The sequence below is a fragment of the Capsicum annuum genome, chromosome 1 (genome assembly GCF_002878395.1).
Source record: "Capsicum annuum cultivar UCD-10X-F1 chromosome 1, UCD10Xv1.1, whole genome shotgun sequence".
Taxonomy (NCBI): domain Eukaryota; kingdom Viridiplantae; phylum Streptophyta; class Magnoliopsida; order Solanales; family Solanaceae; genus Capsicum; species Capsicum annuum.
The window spans coordinates 2282010-2304369 of NC_061111.1; the positions used below are offsets into that span (position 1 = coordinate 2282010).

Genomic DNA, 22360 nt, shown 5'->3' on the forward strand with positions numbered 1-22360 from the left:
AAGTACCTACTACTCCTGTCGTGTTTGCTGCTTCAACTGATCAGTCTAGGCCACCCCGTACTCAGACTCGACAATCTCCTAAAGTTGCATTTGATGAGTGTGCATTCTGCAAACAGAAAAATCATTGGAAGGCTCAGTGTCCGTTGTTACTTAACAAGGTCAAACAGCCTCAATCTGGGCAGCAACAGAAATATGGGCAGCAAAAGTCTCCGTCACGCTCCTCTGGTGCTCCTCCGTGGTCATCTCGTCCTCCACAGTTCGCTGTTGCTGCACCATCTGTAGATGTTGAGTCTGTTAGCACTATGCCACCTTCTGCGTTGGATCCCCAGGTTTTCGAACAGTTCAGACAGTTCTTCGTTTCTAATCCTACGGCCATGTCAGCATCTATGTCTCATTCGGGTTCAGTTTCTTCTAGTACCTCAGGTATTCCTTCCTCCTTGTGGATATTGGATTCTGGTGCGTCTCATCACATGTCCCCTCATTTGTCATCGTTTAGTTCTTTGTCACCCATTTCACCAATCTCTGTTATGTCCGCGAGTGCTGTACCTATGTCAGTCGAGGGTGTTGGTTCTGTTACTACCCCTCACATTGTCCTCTCTGATGTTTATTACATTCCCAAACTTGCTTTAAATCTTGTTTCGGTCAGTCAGTTGTGTAAGGCTGGTAATTGGGTGTTTTTTTCTGATTCTGTTTGTGTTATACAGGACCAACACACTCAGAGGGTGATTGGGACCGGCCGTAGGTTGGGGGAACTCTATGTCTTGGAGAATCTCACAGTGTCTGTAGTTGCTGCCTCTAGCATAGATTTATCTTCTTTTCGTTTGAGTCCTTTGTCTTCTCAGTTTTATCTTTGGCATTCCAGATTAGGACATGTGTCAGTTTCACGTTTACGTTTTTTGGTCTCTAGTGGTGCTTTGGGTCATGTGAACACTAGTGATATTTCAGATTGTAGTGGTTGTAAACTGGCAAAATTTTCTGCCTTACCGTTTAATAAAAGTTTGTCTTATTCTGTTGCTCCTTTTGACATTATTCATTCTGATGTATGGGGACCAGCGCCAGTATCCACTAAGGGTGGATCGACCTATTATGTTTCGTTTATAGATGACTATACTCGTTATACCTGGGTGTATCTTATGAAACGCAGATCTGATTTCTTTGGCATTTACAACAACTTTAGAGCCCTTGTTAAAACACAACATTCAGCTGTGATAAAGTGTTTCAGGTGTGACTTAGGGGGTGAATATACCTCTAATGACTTCACTCAGTTACTTGCCTCTGATGGTACCATACACCAGTCATCTTGTACCGACACTCCTGAGCAGAACGGTCTGGCAGAAAGAAAACATCGTCATATTGTTGAGACAGCACGCTCTTTACTTTTGTCTGCAGAGGTTCCTAGTATTTTTTGGGGAGAAGCAGTTCTAACTGCTGTATATGTGATTAATCGTATTCCTACTGCATTGACTTCAGGGATGTCTCCGTTTGAGAAACTATATGGTCACCCGCCGAATTATTCTGCATTACGAGTTTTTGGATGTACTTGCTTTGTTCTTCGTCCTCATGTTGAACGAAATAAGTTAGGGTCAAAATCAGCTCTATGTGTGTTTTTGGGGTATGGTATTGGACAAAAAGGCTATCGTTGCTATGATCCTGTAAGTCAGAAATTATATGTTTCACGACATGTCACTTTTTTGGAACATATTCCTTTTTATTCCATTCCAGCTAAAACCCATGATGTGACAAAGTCAGATATTCGGCTTATTGATCCCTTTGGGATTGACATAGAGGTTCCAGTTCCGGATTCATCCATGCCATCTGGTGTGTCACCTGATAGTGCTTCAGCCTCGCCTGTGCCTGAGTCTGCTCCTTCGACTGTTGAGACTGGAGACCCACCACCTCTGAGGAGGTCTACTCGACCTTGTAAGTCCACCAAACTGCCAGATTTTTACTATTCTACATATTCAGCCTCATTTGCTTCCTTTATTGCAAACATACATCATTTGTCTGAACCTGAGTCGTATAGAGAGGCTGTGTCTGATCCTCTTTGGCAGAATGCTATGGCCGAGGAACTTGCTGCTCTTCATCATACACATACATGGGATTTGGTTACTCTCCCACCTGGTAAGCATGCGATTGGTTGTCGATGGGTGTATAAGATAAAAACAAAATCTGATGGGTCTGTTGAGCGATACAAGGCAAGACTTGTGGCAAAAGGGTATTCACAACAATATGGTATGGATTATGAGGAGACTTTTTCCCCCGTAGCAAAGATGACGACTGTTCGCACTATGATTGCTGTTGCATCCGTTCGACAGTGGAAGATATTTCAGATGGATGTCAAGAATGCTTTTCTGAATGATGATCTCCACGCGGAAGTTTATATGACTCCTCCCCCAGGTATTGACCACCAGCCAGGTGAAGTTTGTCGGCTTCGAAAAGCTTTATATGGTCTCAAACAAGCCCCTCGTGCTTGGTTTGAGAAATTCTCCACTGTTATTACTTCCCTTGGATTTGTCCCGAGTAACCATGATTCAGCATTGTTTGTTAGATGTACAAGTGCAGGGCGAATTCTATTGTCCTTATATGTAGATGATATGATTATTACTGGTGATGATCATAGTGGTATTGAGTTATTGAAGTATGATTTGGCTCATCGATTTGCAATGAAAGACTTGGGCTTGCTGCGTTATTTTCTGGGTATTGAGGTGGCTCAGTCTAAGAAAGGGTATCTTCTTTCTCAGACTAAGTATATATCTGACTTGTTTACACGGGCGCGTCTTTCTGACAACAGGACTGTAGATACTCCCCTTGAAACCAATGCACGTTACTCTCCTAGTGATGGTGTTCCATTATCAGATCCGAGTCTTTATCGGACTATTGTGGGTAGTTTGGTTTATCTTACGGTTACTCGTCCAGATATAGCACATGCAGTTCATGTTGTTAGCCAGTTTGTTACTGCTCCTACTTCTGTGCACTGGGGAGCTGTACTTCGTATTCTAAGGTATCTTCGTGGCACTCAGTTTCAGAATCTCTTGTTTCCCTCGACGTCATCTCTCGAGTTGCGAGCCTATAGTGATGCTGATTGGGATGGAGATCGCAATGATCGTAAATCCACCACTGGTTTTTGTGTGTTTCTTGGAGACTCTTTAATCTCGTGGAAGAGCAAGAAACAAGATGTTGTCTCTAGATCTTCCACGGAGGCTGAGTATCGTGCTATGGCTGTGACTACATGTGAGATTATTTGGTTACGTTGGCTTCTTGCAGATATGGGGGTTCACATTTCTATGCCTACTCCCCTGCATTGTGATAACAAAAGTGCGGTACAAATTGCAAAGAATTCTGTCTTTCATGAGCGTACGAAGCACATTGAGATTGATTGTCACTTCACCCGTCATCATTTACAGCTCGGGACCATATCGCTTCCTTTTGTTCCATCGTCTTTGCAGATTGCTGACCTTTTTACGAAGGCTCAGTCGGCGTCTCGATTTCGTTTTTTGTGTGACAAACTCTCAATGCTTATTGCTGTTGCATTGTGAGTTTGAGGGGGGATGTTAGCCCATATGTTATTGGGCCTTTAGTTTATGGACCTTTAGGTTATTGGCTATGTATATGTAGCCTACTTTTGTTTAGTTAGTTTTAGGCTTTTCAGATTATATTGTAAACCTTAGCCTTTCTTCCTGTTAATAAAGTTCTATTAACAAGTATAAGGACTAAATACTAACTCATGCGCTTGTTAATAAATATAGTTTGTTGGCCGTGACAAACTTCACATATACTTGTTATTTCTCACCTGTATAGGTATAATAACTCTATCCACTAATGCTTGAATAAAGCAACATGTTTGTAAAGAGCAAAATCATTCATTGCAATGTACTAGAATAATTAGAAAAAAAAAGTTGTTTCTCCTTTCCTTTCATTTCCTTTTAAACATAAACAATGCCAAAAAGAATTCTATCCTATATATAACCTTTATTTTTCTTTCCATTTACAACACCTCGAGCTCATACAACTTATATACAACAAGAATAATTTCCCTATGAAAGACATTAAAATCATAACAAAATAAAGTTCTTTTGTTGTTGTTGTTGAGGACTATGGAGAAGATGAGACCAAAGAAGTTGATGATGAACAAGGATGTAAAGAACCATCTGGTGTATTTCTACATAAAGGGCAAGTAGCATTTAACTTAAGCCATTCATCAATGCATTCAGCATGAAAATAATGGTTGCATTCTGGTATAGTTCTTAATGTCTCTTTAGGCACATAGTCCGATAGACATATCGGACATGTGCCATCGTTAGGATTGGGGAGACGTTGGCTCTCCCCAAGCACAGTTTTGGGATATGAATCGATTGTTGCCCGGTTAAGACCTCTCGTGGAGATTACTGATTGTAGATTGATGGCGGTGGTTGTTGTTGGGAGATCAGAGTTCAAATCGCGACGCGGAGTACTGTAAACTTTGAATTTACCAAAAGCAAAGCTTATTATTCCTATTAAACATACAAGGCCTGGTACTCCAACTCCAATTATAATGCCATATTTAGCTCCCCTTGGAAGTCCTGCACAAAGAATACCAAATGACTCTCAGACCATAATTTTTACTATAAGGTTGAAGGATCTAATATTCAATTAATTACCTAAACTTTAATCCAGAATAGTTACTATTAATTATATGAATCTTGTATATGTACCACAATCACTTTTCTTGGGTGGCTAGTTGGACATAGCAGGTACACATAAAATAGTCGATATCCATGTAAACTGACTCTTAACAATAATGTTAGGATCATATCTAAATCGTGAGGTGTAGGTTCATAACTTCATATGAAACCATGCTCCTCTTCCTAAACAGTGTATAGCAATATTATCTTTTTTCCAAGACTACTTAAATATAATATATGTGTGCGATCAAGCTCAAAGAGTAAAAAAGGGCAGATCGGTGCACTAAAACTCCCGCTATGCGCAGGGTTGGGAGAAGGATCCCACCACAAGGGTGTATTGTACGCAGCCTTACCTTGCATTTCTGCCAGAGGCTGTTTCCAAGGCTTGAACCCGTGACCTCCTGATCACATGATAACTTTACCAGTTACTCCAAAGTTCCGATCACCTTCAAGCTCAAACAGTCCTGTGGTAAAACAACTATTGGTGAAACCTCAATCTACAAGTGATATCGAGGATCTAAATCTTATGTCTATATTGTTATTTTTTCCTTCCTTTTCATCCTAGAATTGAGCCAAACAGTTCAAATCTCACATCTATCTTTTAAAAAAAAAGAAAAAACTTTTTTTCCTAAAACTAGAATTAGGGATGCACCCATGTGGCATATGCATGTCATGTTGAAATCTCAATTTACTTTTGTCAACATAAACTTTATATAATCAAATGAAACGTCTATACTAAAGCTGGTAAACTGATTTTTTCTGCCAACTCCTAACTGTTAGCACTCTATTACGTGGCATGATAGATTTGTAGGTCATGGATGGTGAGCATACATGTCCAAAAGTTAAATAACTTTGTAAAATCAGAGCCTCATATTCTCACACTATGTGTCAAAGTTCTATTTTTCTCTTCAAAATTAATGAGCAATAATGTGTCAAGTTGGATGGGCATTACGGTTTAGAATTTTTGCAAATAAGTTTACAACTTACTATTACTACTTACAACAACAATATATTATAGATCTAAAAAGAGCGATGAACACCTAGCCTTATTCATTTCATAAAAAGATAAAAAAGATTATTTTCAATTGATCTCGAGTCAAAGTAAAATAATTTTCTAGTTTTACTTTAGCTCTAAATATTTTCCATCAGCTTTATCAATTTTTATTATCATACAATGCTACCGACTTGTCTATGTTAAACCACGTAGTTGGTACTTCCTGCAATTATGATTTTCAATTTTTTTACATTATTAAGGATAATTATATTTGGATCCCACAATTATTGATAAAATTCTAATTTGGTCATTGAAATAGTTGGTTAAATATGCTACCTTCAATTAATTAAAATATGTAGTTTTGATCTCTTAATATAGGGATTATGTGATATTTAAACTATTTCCAACTATATTAATATATTATCCTCGAATATGAATAACAGTACAAATTCAACATTTACATCTTACTAATTGAATGATTTAGCACTTACAAATTCATTAAACTGGTGGAGGTTCATGTACTTAATCATAAATTACAAGGATCGAAATTAAGATTTGTTAATTTTCGAGGGACTAAAAGCCTTAATTTTCTCCTTCTTTTTTTTTTTTAATATAAGAAAAATAAAACACGGCTCAATCTTGATCAATAAATAAACAGCCAAAAGCAACTTTCCACTTCATTAGGTAAGCTACAATTATTAGACCCCACATAAAATATTTGCCAATTTTTAATTGGTACTTCATCAACTATGAATTAGTTTATATGATGTAACATGACATGCACATGGACTATGTAGCACTAGTGATTAAGACACTCTACAGATGACATGCCATCTAGAAAGTTCAACCACCCCCACCAAGAATCAAATTGGAAATTTTGTAAAGACATTTTGTTAAAAAGATAAATCTAATTTCCCTTTTATGAAAACTTTTATTAGTACCCCCTTTAAACCTTTTTCTAAATATCAGAGAAAAGTACCTTTCCATTTCCAAAATTTGTTCTTGAATATATTTTCAAAAAAGTTTCAAAGGAGCTAAGAAAGAGGAAAAGAAAATATAATTAAGACTTATATAGTGTTTGGTAAAATAAAAATGCTTATAAATATTTAGCTTTTATCAAAATAATTAAAATAAGTCAATCCAAACATACTCTTAATGTGCCAAGTCATCCACTTCATAAAACAAAGCTAGTGAAAGTAGTTAACCAGAAGAAATTTAGTTGCACGTGATATTTACATCAAATTAATGAACGTAAAATACACGACAAGTATCAAATGAAGCTTGAGAATTAAAAAGGGCAGCCCGATGCACTAAAGCTTCCACTATGTGCAGGGTCCGGGAAAAGCCCCGCCACAAGGGTGTATTGTATGCAGCCTTTCTTCCTATAAATGAAGCTTAAGAATTGATGGGCAAAAATGTCATCCAATTTCAATATCTATGCTAGCAAAACTTAATCAAGATGGAAATTTAAATGTTTCCAATATATACATTAAACTAATTAATGAAAGAAATATGTCGATCATACACACATTGATCAAGTGATATATGTATTGTTACTTCAAGGTTAAATTAGTTGGTTTGACATTAACACTCAATGTGGATAACTAGTACAGTAATCGAGTTGCACGTAAGTTAATCTAGACGCTAGTAAGTACATTCTAACACATGGTACAATGCTTACAATGCACATAACAGATATAATCATAGTGTCGGAATCAGCTTTTGCACATATCGACTAATTTTACGATCCACAGAATTTCGAAGGACATACCTTTAGAAGCAGGAGGATTTGAGCAAGCAATATCAGATCCAGTATCACTCTTAAACCCACAAAGTTTCCCCTGATTTTCACAGATTCTGCAACCTGGTTCAGCCCAAGTTAACACAAGACCTTCCATTGGAGACCAAAACTGTGAATCTTCCAATTGTAGTGGAACTGAAACCCTTGAGTTAATCAATTTACAACCAATTGGCTTTTCTTGTTCATACATGCTCGGCGGCATTGCCAAAATTGCCTGATTTCTGCTCGTAACTCCCCGGCAATATAGAGGAATTGCTACCTGATAATTTGGATAACTCAACCAATCATCCGAAGTACACCTAAATTCAAATTTCAGAAATCAGTACTTCTATTGGAAATAGCTATTGGATCTTGTTCACTTGTAACAACGCTAATTAGCTCATTAACTCGTCCTCCTTCTAAACTCGAATAACCAGTTATTCATCATAATATGATGAGAGTTGTACAGAAAACACGAATGATCTAGTGATAAAAATGTATATTACCATTGCAAAGATGAGGTTCAAACTCACATGATGCATTTCGAAAAATCTTAGTAGCTCAATTGATTGATTATCTGATGGTGAAATTTCGATTTCTCACTATTAGCCTACTATGAGTTTTACAAAAAGTTGAAGAGTTAAGACCCAAATGATGCATTTCTGGAGGTCAGCTGGTTGACTATCTGAACTTTCACCTGAAGGATGCATTTCTGGAAATTGCAGTAGGTCAATTAGTTAATTAGTTGACTATCTGAACTTTCGCCTGAATGATGCATTTCTGGAAATCGTAGTGGGTCACTTGGTTGACTATCTATACTTTCACCTAAATGATGCATTTCTGGAAATCGTAGTAAATCAGTTAACTTTCACCTAAATGGCATTTTTGAAAATCACAGTAGGTCAGTTGGTTGACTATTTGAACTTTAACCTAAATGATACATTTCTGAAAATCGTAGTAGATCAGTTGGCTGACTACATGAGCTAGTATTCGATTCCCTACTTTATAATCCTCTCTCCCTAACTTCAGTTGGAAAAAAAAAAAAATCTCACAAGTAGAGCCTGAAGAAGATATACACGATGTATGCAGACCTTATCTCTAGCAGGTAGAAAGGTTATTTTCGATAAATCTTCGATTCAAGTAAAACCAGTTTGAAGAAAAAGAAGAAAATACACTCTGCATCAGCTAGGATATAATCCAGATCGGGAATAAAGTAATTTATTAATACAAATCGTGATTACTGCAGATCCGCTTCAGCTAAAGGAAAAACAAGTAAGTCTTTCAACTAGCATTACCTCACGATCGTATAATTCCGTTGATGTTCAGCTCTGAATGAAGAGTTAGTGAGATTGAAATTGATGAGACGTTTGACAAGGCAGAAATCAGGATCATATAGGATCATAGATTGAGCAGAATAGTCAATGTCTGTAACTAAAAAATCACCTGTAAAAGGTAGTGTTACTATCGTTTGGCCTCTTTCATTACACGAAAGATCGAAACCGGGGTACCCGCACCGGTCCGATTGCCGGCTTTTTAACCGGAATGGGAACCGGATTTCCGGTCCGATTCCCATGTCAGAGCATGAAGTTGGGTTACAGACATCAACAGAGGTAACTAGGAGACGGTTAAGGAAGAAGGAAAGGGTGATTATTATGGTGTTAATTATGAGATTAAGAAAAGTGATTTTCATTTTTGGGGGGAGTTAAGAAGTTTGGTGGAGCTTAAAAATGGTGTTTGAGTTATATGGGAACTTTTTGTAGGGAAAAAAAAAGTGTGATGTTTTATTGGTAAGTTAATGGGTGTTTGGAGTTGCTCTAGATGGATTGTGATTGTCAAACTTTGTATTATGATGATGAAGTCAAATGTGAAGATACTAAAATTATTATAAGTATACTCACTTCGACATAAATAGGGTTGGTAGTATGTTTATTTTTTGGAGTTTCGTATTTGAATTATTAGGTGTTTGAATATTTTAGTGGAATTATCATAAACTAATTTGAAATATGCTTCAACTATATGTTGTTCTTTTTCTGATAGAAAAAATGAAACAATCGATAGTTGAGATATATTGTGATAAATAATTAGTGATAGTCCTAACATAAAATTTTAGAAAATCGACATCTTTTGGTTGTATTTTTTATCCTTCTACTCCCTTTGCTGTTGTCTTTTCAAATCGTCTTAAGAAGAATGTATCTTCGAAAAGTTTTTAATTTTAACTTTTTATTTGACATATTTAAGATTATAAAATTAAAATATGTTTTATTACATTACATATTTTTAGTTTAAGATCCTAAAATTTAAAAGTATTCTTTATTTTATTAAACTTCATATCAAATAAATTAACAATAGCATATTCAATGTAATGTAGAAAGATTGTTGTTAAAACTAGAATTATCTAGTTATATGTACAAGTTACATGGAGTATTATTTTAATGATTTCTTAATTTTCTCCACATATTAATTATCAGGAAAAAAAATTACTTTTCAATTTCAACAATTAATTTGTTCGTTTTTCTTTGTATTCTTTCGTGAAGGAGAACATTTTCGAAGTTAATTATACTCGTTACATAGTGACACCAAAAAACTTGGAATAAATAAAGTACATCATTTTCATAATTTTAAAAATTTACGTATACGTTTGTAGTTTATTGATAGTCATTTTCTAAAATAAGTATAGATTAAAAATGTTTAGGTAAAAGACAAATTGAATTAGGTGATTAATCATGCACGGGGCTCAACCATTATGCAAAAACTAGAATATTAAACCATAGCCATCTTATTTTATTACTTTGTTTGTTCAAATTTATCTTTATTTTTCAATAGTTAAATTATTTAAATTTAATTGCGATACATGCAAAAATAATTATAATAAAGAATAAATTTATTTGAATTTTGAAATTTTAAAAATATCACATAAATTAAGTCGAGTGAGTAATTGTATTAGGAGGGTTTTAAATTGAACGAAGTTGGTGTGAAGTTTCCAAATTCGACTTAATTCAGATATTTTAATCTAAACTTTATATGTAACTTGAGAATCATTAAACATGTATATAAATTATTTAATTTGGAATATATTGATTAAAAAGAATATGAATTATCTAGATTTAAAAGTCTTATAATATTTTTAGTAGTTTAATCATTCGACTTCGACACATAGTCAAGGATGATGATGGCTAAGAAAATACATATGGTGTAGGTGTTTGAATATTGCATGGAAGTCTTTCTCTTGAATAAAAAATTTTCTTCATTCCATAATTAATTAATTACAATTTATAAGAAATCACCTAATTACTATTATATTTCGGAAATTGGATAATACTCCCCCTCCGTCTCAAATTGAGATGACACATTGATTAAGAAAAATAATTAATATCATGCTTAATTTACCATAATATTCCTATTAAATGATGTTTACATTTTAATTTGAAGGAAAAACAATTAATGCAAAGGATAAAACATAGAAAAAAAATTGTCTCTTCTTGATTAATGAAAAAAGATAAGTAAAATCGGAAATCAAATTAAGAAATTTGTGACTGGTAATTTGGGATGGAGGAAGTATGAAGCCAAATTAGTATAACTTGGCAAGACCGCAACTCTCAAACCTTGAGGAATTATTCTTTTAGAAGTACAAAATTAAATAGGATTTTCTTTTTATTCACGTACAATATTTACACATTATATATATATATATATATATATATATATATATATATATATATATATATATAAATTGATATGAAATATGTATTGATGTAATTAATTAATTGTGATTAATGATTATTACAGTTGGTTTCGAAATTGAGAAGATTGCAAATTAAGACGGCAATAATTCAGATGACACAATACGAACTAAAAGCACAATATTATTGATATAATTTGGCCAACTGGACCACACATGAAAATTAATATCAAAGAAAATATAAAACTATTCGAAGAAAATTTCTCCCTAAACAAGAATCACAAACGACTACATTGTGGATGCTACTATGTTATGATATGAGAGGAGGGATCTTCTATTTATAGATGTTCAAAATCTTCCCTTCAAGAAAAAAAGTTTGTCAAATATGAAAAAGTTTTATATTTTCTTTTAAAAAAAATAAAAGTACGTAATTATGATGTTACTTTTATTTTTCTTTCAAGAAAAATAAAACTTAAGTTTCGTAAGAAAATAAGGAAAAAACATAACAATTACGTGCTGGTACTAGAGATGTGTTATCATGTTTTGCATCTCACTCTGTTAGAGTTATAAAAATATTAAGTGTGAGTAAATACTTCTATTTTAATTATGCCCATGGAGTAACATTGTGGACAAAGCCATGCATAAAACACTATGTATATAAGAATTCACAGGAACCTAACATCTTTTATTAAAAAATTATATATATTATGGAAATTCACTAAATATATTTATAAATATTTGATCTTGGATCTAGTTATTTTTATATATTAACAAAATCATCGTAGAAATTCATAAACTTTAAATTCAAAACTTCTTGTTTTTTCATATTCTTTGTTGAATATAGCATGTTTGTTAATTTTTGGGAAGTCAAAATATTGTTAAACACAAATAATGTGCTTGTTTTAGAGACTTACAGCGTTTTTTTTTTTTAAAAAAAAATACTATTAAATTTCATCTTTAATCACAAGTCTTGGGTCTGAGTCTCGAGTATAGAGAAAATTTTGTTGGAAGTGCCACCCCAAAAAGGAGTCATGTAGTGCGCAATTCAAATTAGTCGAGACTCTAATACGAACATGCATGGTATACCTCGTTGGTTTAAAAAATTGTCGATATATGTATTGTTCATACATACTTATCCATGCGGAAATTTAAAAAGGTAGTTCGATGCACTAAAACTTTCACTATATACAGAATTCGAGGAAGGGTCCCACTAAAAGAGTATATTGTACGCAATCTTACCTTAAATTAGTGTCAAAGGCTATTTCCAAAACTTAAAAACTTATGACCTTCTCATTACATGACATCAGTTTGTGTTTGTCCACGTGTATGAAAAATAATAATCATGTATTGTAACATGATTGTGAAAATTTAACTACCGAAACGTGTTTTAGGTTGAAAAGTGCAAGTTGGATCCAGATTTTTGAGTCTTAACATCACAATTTACTTTTCTTATATGTCAATTCTATTTTAAAGGAAAACTTGCTCGGAATTTGAGTTCCAATTCAAAGGATCGTTTTATCATTTCAATCGTAATCACTTCTTGGCCACTAGATTCGTAAACAACATATTTTTTGTCTTTGAATAACGGATAATCTTGTTCTAGCATCAGAGGCGGAGCCAGCCTCCTTTAGGAGGTTCGGCCGAACCCCCTTCGACAAAAAAAATATACTATTTATACATGATTAAAAGTATTTTTTTATGTGGTTATATTAGGTGTTGAACCCCCTTCGATTAAGTTTTCTTTAAATATTAAACTCATTTAGTTGAAATCCTGGCTCCGCCTCTATAGAGCATATATGAAAATAATAAAAAAATAAAAATGACTCTCGTGACCTACCCAAATATGTCATATACTACTTTTAAGATATATTGCATACTTCTTTAAAGTATATTTTTACTAGTCCTACATTGAATTGTTTATATTGTTTTGACTACTCCAAGTTCTAAATAATTTGAGAAAAAAAATATGGACTAAAAGGAGTTATTGGTCAATGGTCGACAGTCAAGAATGCTTTTTAAATTCTCTTGCTACTACTTCTAGTTGTTTTCCTAGTCAAGACTTTTTTTGGTTGAAGATGCAAATAAAATTTTAATATGCTCTTGCACTTTTTATTTATTATGTGACTTGATTCATCGTATGAGAGCAAATTTAACTTTCTAAATAGTAATTTCAACACATTATGAGGTACTACATGATTAGTAATGTAAGAAACTAAGTATTATTATAGATCTATCTAATCTATGTATAGCTCGTTGGTAATTTAGTCGTCAAAGAAATATCGCTAACATATCAATTATAGAACACATAAATGTTATGAGGTAATACATATATATTAATATAAGAAATCATGTTCTTTTCACGGTCTATCCAATTTATGTAAGTCTCATTTATTAATTTAGTAGTCAAAAAAGCATCTATAATCTATGTGAGTATTGAATATATATATATATATATATATATATAATGTAATTTTGTTTAATAATTATTGTATGTGGATCAACTTCCATATACCTCGATTGCACACGATATCTGTTAGCTACCTTTCACTAGCATTAGATAACATGTAACTTTTCGCCCTCTTTTATAAAGAGAACAACCATTATATCCTTACATTTAGTATATTAAGTGGTACTCTCTATGCTTTAATTTATTTGTTTGATTTTGACTTCACACAAAATTTAAAAAATTAAAACGAAAAGAGTAGTATAATATTTGTTATCCATTTCTTGAAGAATCTAGTCATAGTACACCTTCCATATAAATACCACCATGAATCCAAATCCATTAGAATAAAATCCAATTGTAGCTCAAAATGGCGGGAAAATGTCCTTACAGCCCCTTTTCAATCAAATAATAAAACCCTAGCCCATTTTCCCTATTCTCTCTTCAATTTTCCCTATGGATAATTTCAGTAAACTTTACCAATTCGTATAGATACCTTTCTTCTTTGGCCCGTTAGGGTTTCGTGTGTTCGGGTTTTTTGTAATTTGCAGCTACTTTTTAGGGTTGAATTAAGTTTGATAAGCTTATTTTTCCGGGTTGAACAAAATGGCGGATGCATTTGAAGAAGATGCTGAGAATACTGTTTCAATTGGAGAGTATCTCCAGGATCTCGAAGAACAGGAGCTGGTAATTCGCTTTCCAAATATTCAATTTTATTCCTTTTGTTCTTAATTTCATTTGATTTGTTGTATTTCAGTTTTATATATGTGTTTGAGACGTTATGTTACTACCTCCGTTTCAATTTGTTTGTGTTACTTTCCTTTCTAGTCCATAATGTCTTTTTATGGGAGGTGGACAGAGTTACCTTATATCTGTTGTTGTTGTTGGTGGGAGGAGGCAGTTATCTCGTATAATTAGTCTCGTCTAATTAGTTGAGGTGCATCCAAGCTGGCCCAGACACCACGGTTGTAAAAAAAAAACAACAAAAAGGATGCCTCAATACCATTATAATAGGAAAGAGTGTTTTGTTTGTATCTGCGCCTGGAGTTTCTTGTTCATGGTGTTTTGGTGATATCTATGATTTTGGATAGATAGTTTGTAGTAGTACCCTGTGAGTGTCTTATTTACTTTATTGTCCGGCAGTGTGTTATTCCATCTTGTTGTGTGCTTTTGTGCTTTTGTTTGTGATACTGTTATATGTCCAGAGCCAGGGTCTATCGGAAACAACCTCTCTACTTCATCTGAGGTAGTGGTATGGACTGCGTACACTTTACCCTCCACACACCCCACTTTGTTGGAATACACTGGATATGTTGTTGTTGCCTCAATACCTTTTTATTCAAATTCTTTAATTACCAACTTTCCATGGCACATGTTTATGACTACTAGATTAAAGGCTTTAGTTTAAGATCACAAGATTCATAAGTTTTTCTTTTAGTTTCTTAAACTCGTTGCAAAATTGAAATTAGATAAACAAATTGAAACTGAGTAATAGAATTGGGGAAGAATAGTATATGGAATCATGTGTATCTTCTGTTTGTTGGTAGAGTTTGGAGTCACAAAGACATTTATTCAATTATGGAATTCCGCAAAGATATGTGCATAGTCAGTGAAATGTTAGAGACAAGTGTGAGAATAAGAGAATTCCTAATTTACCCTAAGATGCAAATAATTTAGTAATAACTACATGCCTGGTGTAATCCCACAAGTGGGGTCTAAGGAGGGTGGCGTGTAGGTAGCCATTTGTGAAGATAGAGAGACTAATGCAAATAATTTAGTATTAGAGTGAAATGCACCTGAGCCGTCCTGGGCTCTGTTATGTGTTACTAGCTTAGCTTGTAATGTGCGGGTAACCTCTGTCACAATAAAAAATTTGGTATATAAGTGGAGAAGGTTAGAGGGGCTGGTCAATTATCTACCGAATTTTGAACTGTGTCATTAATCCTTGGATGTTTCTGTTTTATTATAAGAAAATGAAAATGTACCTGAATAGAGCATATTAGTGGAGAAGGGTAGAGGGGCAGGTCAATTATCCACTGAGTTTTCGAATTGTGTGTCATTAATCCTCGGTTATTTTGCGGTTATACAAAAAGAATGAAAGTACGTGAATAGAGCAGAACATATATAGATAAGTTATATAGCTAATGGCAACTAATTTGTCAATGATACTTAATCGGCTGATCTGTTGGCTTATAGTAATGCCCATCACCAGAAGATATTCTTCAATGTTAAGTCTTTTGTAGTTTGATGTCTTTTTCGCTGTTGCTCTTTTCATTATATTAAACATTTTTTTATGTATGCTAATCATTGCCAGCCCTTGAATTCCATCTTGCCGAGTCTGAAACTTAAATGTATGAGATTTAGATGAATTCAGTCCGTAGCTTGCATGGAGCACATCCTATTAGCATCACGTCTCAGAGTTTACCTTTTCTGATGCTACTCAAATAACTTCTTTGCACTGGAAATAGTGTTGATATGGATATGTTGTGCACTTTATGATGGTCATGTGCTTTCTTACTTTTTGAGACTCTAGGTCCATATTCTGTACCAAGGAAAATTAAGGATTGCTTGAACATGCAATTTGGGCTAATTTTCTTTCTGCTCATGCATAGATAGGTTTAAGATAGGTTTGAGACCAGCCTACTGTTTACATGTAAATTTAAGATCGGTTCTACTGTACTGGAGCAAATGCAAATTTTAATATGTTAATATAATTTATAGGTTGTTGTTGTTGTTGTAATATAATTTATAGGTAGGTATTGCTGATCTCAAGCTTGGTTAAAGTAAGACGGTTTTTCTGTTTTGGTAAGGTTATGCTCAGTTTTGTGATTAATCTTCTTAATATTGAAAACAAAGTAGAATATTTCTTCTCAAAAAACTAAGTAGAACGATACTGATAGTTCATATAGCTGGTCACAACTAGATTGAGTTTGAAGTGATAATGTCTAGATGACGATGAACATATAGGCAGGAATCTTAGCTAATTATTCTATGCTCATGTTTGTGTAAGAATTCTTTGTCTTGAGCCCGGGGTCTACCGGAAACATCCTCTCTACTTCTCCGGAGGTAGTGGTATGGACTGCGTACATTTCACCCTCCCCAGACCCCACTATGTGGGGATACACTGGGTTTGTTGTTGTTGTTAATGTTTGTGTAAGGGAAGTGAGAAAGCTAATCTATATTCGATTTATCAAATCATATGATAACTTGAAGTCTTCCTAGTTTCTTCAGACGTCTAATGAACGAGTAAATATATTTGCACTTCCAAGAGTTACCTAACTTAACCTACTGTTAGCTGGTTAATAATTTTGAGAAGATAAACATGGCATTAGGAGCTATGCTACACACTGGCTAGTCACCGTCAAATTTGAGCAGTGAATTGGTTCTTTGAGGCGATTGAGTTAAAGTGTCGAGTTCACTTTAAAGGGCCTCCTTAAAGTATTTCTAGAAGGAAATTTGCTCAAGTCTTGAACACACTAATACTTAGTTGTAGAGTCCTTTCATCTTCTGCAAAGTCAAGAAAGCATATGCAGAGTCTTATTGCTACATAGCAAGACTCTAGATGAATCCCAAGATGGTCTGCTACATTTGGACTATTATACTTGTGCTCACTATTACAGAAAGCAATTGTGCCCCATGGACCTTTTTTTTTTTGCGCTATTTTTCTTTTATGAACATTAGCTTCGAAGAAGCACGTGATTTGGTTCCTGCTTAAAGCTCCAGGAGCCTTGGGAGCATTTTCACCTCTTTTTTAATATGCTGCCTACTTGGATTTGTACTCTCTGGCTTTTCACTAAATGCTTTCATTTTTTAATTGTTGAGTACTGTTGATTTTCTCAAGTGACATTAATTCTGTGATAAGATAATGGCTTGTGGGAGCATCAAACTAGTATGGGATTTCCCTTTTTTTGTGTGTGATGGATACCCTTATGGGGCCAGCATTGTAATGGTAGACTATTACAAAATGTTTGCCCAGTGAATTAATCATTGATGTTTTCAGTTTGACTGTTTATTTTCTGTAGTATATGCTTGATGTTTTTTCCTTTTGGGATAAATCATCTTGGTAGGAGGCGGATCTGGTCTTAGGTGGTGATGAAGGCAAGGAGTGCACCTATAGTAAAGGTTATGTGAAGAGACAAGCTATATTTTCTTGTTTGACATGCACACCAGATGGGAATGCTGGGGTTTGCACAGCTTGTAGCCTTTCTTGCCATGATGGTCATGAGGTATTTACTAATCTAAGGACTTGCCTTTTATTCTGCATATAATTAATGATTAGGTTAATGATCTCAGGCCACTAATGCTAAAACTTTTCGGCTTGTATTCTTAAAACCCAGGACTTCCAGCGGAAAATGTTGAATACCCTTGTCACCATTCTGCCTTAAAATGTTAAGACTAAGGATTTCTTGTTGTACGGCAGCAGTTTGTGATTTCTGCACGCTGTATCTGGGTTTGGGTTTGCCAGTGTACTTCGGTGGATGTGTTATACTCATGTTATGTTTGATTAATACAACTTGCTGCTTGTTTTTTCATCACTCTAGTATAAATAAGTTGGGTCAAAATAAATAAAGCTGATATGTTTTTGACTTTAACTAAAGATTTTCATTTTCAATGATGAATTGCATGGCACTGTTGCTTTTTGCATGTCTGGGTTCACACAAGTGATATTTTTGTGAAGCCATGACTCTAATGTGTTTAAGAATGTTATCTACTACAGTGGCACAACTTTCCCAAATTGAGTCCTGTGGTGCTCTTCATGTTTTTTTTCCTTCTATCTCGTGATAATTTTAAATATTTACTTTTTACATTGAGATATATTAATCTTGTTTTTTTATTTTTAAATTTTGGAATGCTGGTTGAACAAGATTTTGGAACTTTGGACGAAGAGAAACTTCAGGTGTGACTGTGGAAACTCAAAGTTTGGGGAGTTCTTCTGCAAGCTTGATGCTAGCAAAGATGTTGAAAACCCCAAGAATTCATATAATCACAATTTCAAAGGTTCATACTGCACATGTGGCAGGCCATATCCTGATCCTGATGTTGAAGAACAATTGGAGAATCTCCAATGCTGCATTTGTGAGGACTGGTTTCATGAGGAGCATCTCGGTCTTGAGTCCACTGATATGGTTGGTGGCTCTTTTTCTTCTTTCTTAATTTCTGCTGTTCATTGTCAACTCCCTTTTGTTTTATGTGAGATAATACTTGATGATTTATGAAGTTTCAAGGAGTTTGTTTGAGATAATTCAGAGATTATAGGTTCTGAAAATTGTTGTGTTCAATTCATATTGCTCCTTGACTCTTGTCCATCATGAAGACTTTATACCCCTTAAGACTCATTAGTTAAAAGAAGCTACTAATCCTTATGCTCTTTTTACAGGTTCCAAGGGATGATAAAGGGGAGCCTCAATTTGAGGATTTAATCTGCCAGGGGTGCGCAACTGTCTGTTCCTTTTTAAAGCTATATCCTGATTCTATCTTTGCACCAGTCCAGCATCAGACTGCGACGAATTCCTCAAAGGACAAGGAGGTGGTTGAAGATGCACCGTTGACTGTGGGATCTTCGAAGGAGCTTAACAATGGAAGTTTTGAGACTCCTGCAACTGATAATAGTCTTAAAGAAGACTGCAACGGAAAGGCTGTTCTTCTCGGAGAAAATGCCGCTACAAACACAATCCTTAGTAAGTGTAACCAAATTGATGATCCTAGTACCAAATGTGTTGTTGGACTGAATTTGTTAGAAGCTCCAATTAGCCTTGAGAAAAGCAAGTCGATGTTCCTTTCCAAAGACTGGAGAGACGCCCTCTGTAGGTGTCCAAATTGCACAGAATTCTACAAACAGAAAGGGCTTGCCTTCTTACTCGAAAAAGAGGATACCATTGCAGAATATGAGAAAATGGCAAAGCAGAAGAGAGCTCAACATGAGCAAGAACAGAGTGCTGAGTTGCTTAATAATCTTGGCCATGTCGAGAAAATGGAGGTTTTGACTGGTATCGCTGACCTTAAAGACGAGATTGGTACCTACTTGGTATGTCCTGCACTGTTTAACTCTTGGTATATTTCCCATTTATTCAGGGATAGCTCTTGATCATTCTTCTACCTTTGTTGACAGGCATCCTTCGATCCATCAAAGCCAGTTACATCTGCTGATGTTCACAAGATTTTTGAGAATCTTGCCCAGAAGCGTAGGCGTATGACTTGAGTTATTTTGAATGTTCAAGGAAGTAGCTTTTCAGCTACACATCTAGTGTAGTTAGTTTTGCTGCTCAACACTAAAACATGCAGTAGTTTAACTGCTCTATTTACAAGCAGGATTGATAATGTTGCTTTGCTAGTATCTAACTTTAACTTATCTCGTTGTGTTAGCTACAGTGGGACAATGTGATCATATTACTGTTAATCTCAACGAACTCCTTTGGGTAATCGAAAGGATCTGTGGATCAAAATGTCCTGTTACTCTTAATTACTTTACAATTTTGCAGGTCTATTTACTTGTAACTTGTATTGCAAATTTGCTAGTGATAATGGAGCAGGCAAAAATGAAGCGTTTTGCAAATTAGTTTGAGATTGAGACGTAGTTTTGTTGTTTTATTTATTTAATGGATAGTGATAAGCATGTGCTTTGCAACCAAAACAAAACAAAACAGACCACGTTCCATACCCGTACAAGCAATCTTCATTAGTGAATATTTTTCTTCTGCAAATATACAGAAATGCTACTACAACCAAATTTAATCAGTTGGGAGAGTGGCTCTTTGAATTATTCCTTTTATAATGATCAATAATATAGAAGCATCTAAATTGGAGTAAATTGTCCCGTCACTAATGTATGCTCCAAACAATTGGTCATTTAAGTTTGCTAAAAGTGAATACTTTTGAACTCCGTAAAATATTTAACAAATGCTTACTTTTGACCAGACAACCTCAAAGTACCAGAACTGTTGAAAAGATATTTTAACTACTGAACTTGCTCTTACCTAAGTTACTTTTTGATGCCGCACTTATGATGATTTTTAAAAATACATTCTTTTTTATGAATTCAACACTTAACAAATGGGATGACATTTTCAAGGAATGTGCGCGAAGAGATCATTTTTGTCATTTTTCCTCTTCTTCTCTCATGTGGAAGTTGGACAGTTGAACATTGAATTTCTTTGTCTTTTAGCGCAGATTTGTCCCATTTGGTCACCGCCGGCGAATCTATCTATCGCCATCCGAATAACCGGTCAGATTTTATTCTACATTTTTTTATATTTTTTTTTTTTGCATTTCTATCTGTATATTTATCTATTTCACCTTATATCTCAGTATTTGAAAAAGTAGACAGTAAATCCAGTGGACTATTTGTATTAAGAAAACTGGCTGATTGGTCGGAACTTCAACATGATCTACTAGTTCTAATAGTTAAACTGTATAAATTTGATCGAAGATTACCTTAATTTCCACATTGTCTGCAAATCGTGGCACTCTGTGATTACCATGGACAATTTTAACAGTAATTTGCCTGGAGTTCCATGGCTAATGTTAGCTGAAGATGAGAATAATAAAGGAAATTCTTTAGTCTGTATAATGGCATGATTTCGAAGTTGTGATTTGAGAATCTATGGTCAAATAGATATTTGAAGATAAATTTTAAAAATATAAGATCAAACGCTAGCATAATATATATATGTGCATAATTTGTATAATCTATGTATAAGGAAATTACCAGGTGAAGCCAGTCAACTAGTTGTGTAAAAATCCTGAAGTGAAATTCCTGCAAAACTCTCTTTACAGATATGTCTGATTGGTCGGAACTTCAACATGATCTACTGGTTCTAATTGTTAGACGTATAAATTTGATTGAAGACTATCTTAATTTCGGAACCGTTTGTAAATCGTGGCATTCTGTGATCACGAAGGAGAATTTTAACAGTGATTTGCCTAGGGTACCATGGCTAATGTTAGCTGAAGACGAGGATTATAAAGCATGTAGGAAATTCTTTAGTCTGTATAATGGCATGATTTTGAAGAAGTGGATTCCGGGAGCTAGTGGAAAACGATGTATGGAATCTATGGGATGGCTTATCACAGTAGGAAAAGACGAGGGTGAAATCAGTCTGTTGCATCCCTTCTCCAATGTTGAAATCCAATTGCCGCATCAAACTACAACGGATCATTATGAATTCAACCAGACTCCTGTTCCGTGGACGTTTGTTCAGAAAGCAGTTCTGTCAGCTAATCCTTCTTGTACGTCTGATTATGTTCTCATGGTCATTGAGGGACATTATCAGTTCCTTAGTTTTTGGAGACCAGGAGATTTGTTATGGACTAGGATAAACAAACCGGTTTATTTCCCAGATACTAGTGATGTGGTATATTTCAATGGTCGCTTTTATGCGGTTAGTTATGATGGATGTGTCCATGTTTGTGATATTGATGGCTCCGAACACACTAAAAGTCTTATAGTAGCACAACTAGCACCATGGATTGATGGTAAGTATTACATCCTGGAATCACTAGGATCGTTGTTTGCAGTTTCACAAAATGGTGTTGACATAAGGTACGTCAAAGATGATCGCGAAAGGATTCCATTGACGCACATTCCTGGTGAAGATGATGCTGATGAGGAGAAGATGTACATGTACAAGACAAGAAGTTTTCTAGTTTTCCAGATCGATTTAGATGCTTGCGAAACTACGCCAACAAGGGATTTAGGGGACCAAGCTTTTTTTCTAGGTGCGAATGCTTCGCTTTCAGTCCAAGCTTCTCAATTCCCAGGAATCAAGCCCAATCATATTTATTTTACAGATAATTGTTTGGGTGC

At 34.8% G+C, this 22360-nt stretch overlaps 3 protein-coding genes across 3 annotated transcripts in view; 2 read left to right on the forward strand and 1 right to left on the reverse strand.

Moving 5' to 3' along the window:
- Window positions 1–3882: 3882 nt before the first annotated feature.
- LOC107855339 (putative RING-H2 finger protein ATL21B) lies at window positions 3883–9305 on the reverse strand. Its single transcript, XM_016700347.2, has 3 exons — window positions 8731–9305; window positions 7427–7755; window positions 3883–4559 (listed from the first exon to the last, which is right to left on the reverse strand). Exons 1-3 carry the CDS (start codon window positions 9123–9125, stop codon window positions 4093–4095), a joined length of 1191 nt encoding a protein of 396 aa, XP_016555833.2. The 5' UTR covers window positions 9126–9305; the 3' UTR covers window positions 3883–4092.
- Window positions 9306–13837: 4532 nt separating this feature from the next.
- LOC107855319 (putative E3 ubiquitin-protein ligase UBR7) lies at window positions 13838–20000 on the forward strand. Its single transcript, XM_016700322.2, has 5 exons — window positions 13838–14244; window positions 17625–17783; window positions 18423–18683; window positions 18935–19582; window positions 19667–20000. The coding sequence occupies exons 1-5, from the start codon at window positions 14164–14166 to the stop codon at window positions 19754–19756; spliced, it is 1239 nt and encodes a 412-aa protein (XP_016555808.1). The 5' UTR covers window positions 13838–14163; the 3' UTR covers window positions 19757–20000.
- A 154-nt stretch (window positions 20001–20154) lies between these two features.
- The window catches only part of LOC107855335 (putative F-box protein At5g55150), a 5387-nt gene continuing 3181 nt past the window's right edge, over window positions 20155–22360 (forward strand). Inside the window, exons 1-3 of the mRNA XM_016700345.2 lie at window positions 20155–20779; window positions 21331–22272; window positions 22345–22356. Of these exons, the coding sequence (XP_016555831.2) occupies window positions 20629–20779; window positions 21331–22272; window positions 22345–22356 (1105 nt within the window). The 5' untranslated portion in view covers window positions 20155–20628. The remainder of the gene's footprint in view (window positions 20780–21330; window positions 22273–22344; window positions 22357–22360) is intronic.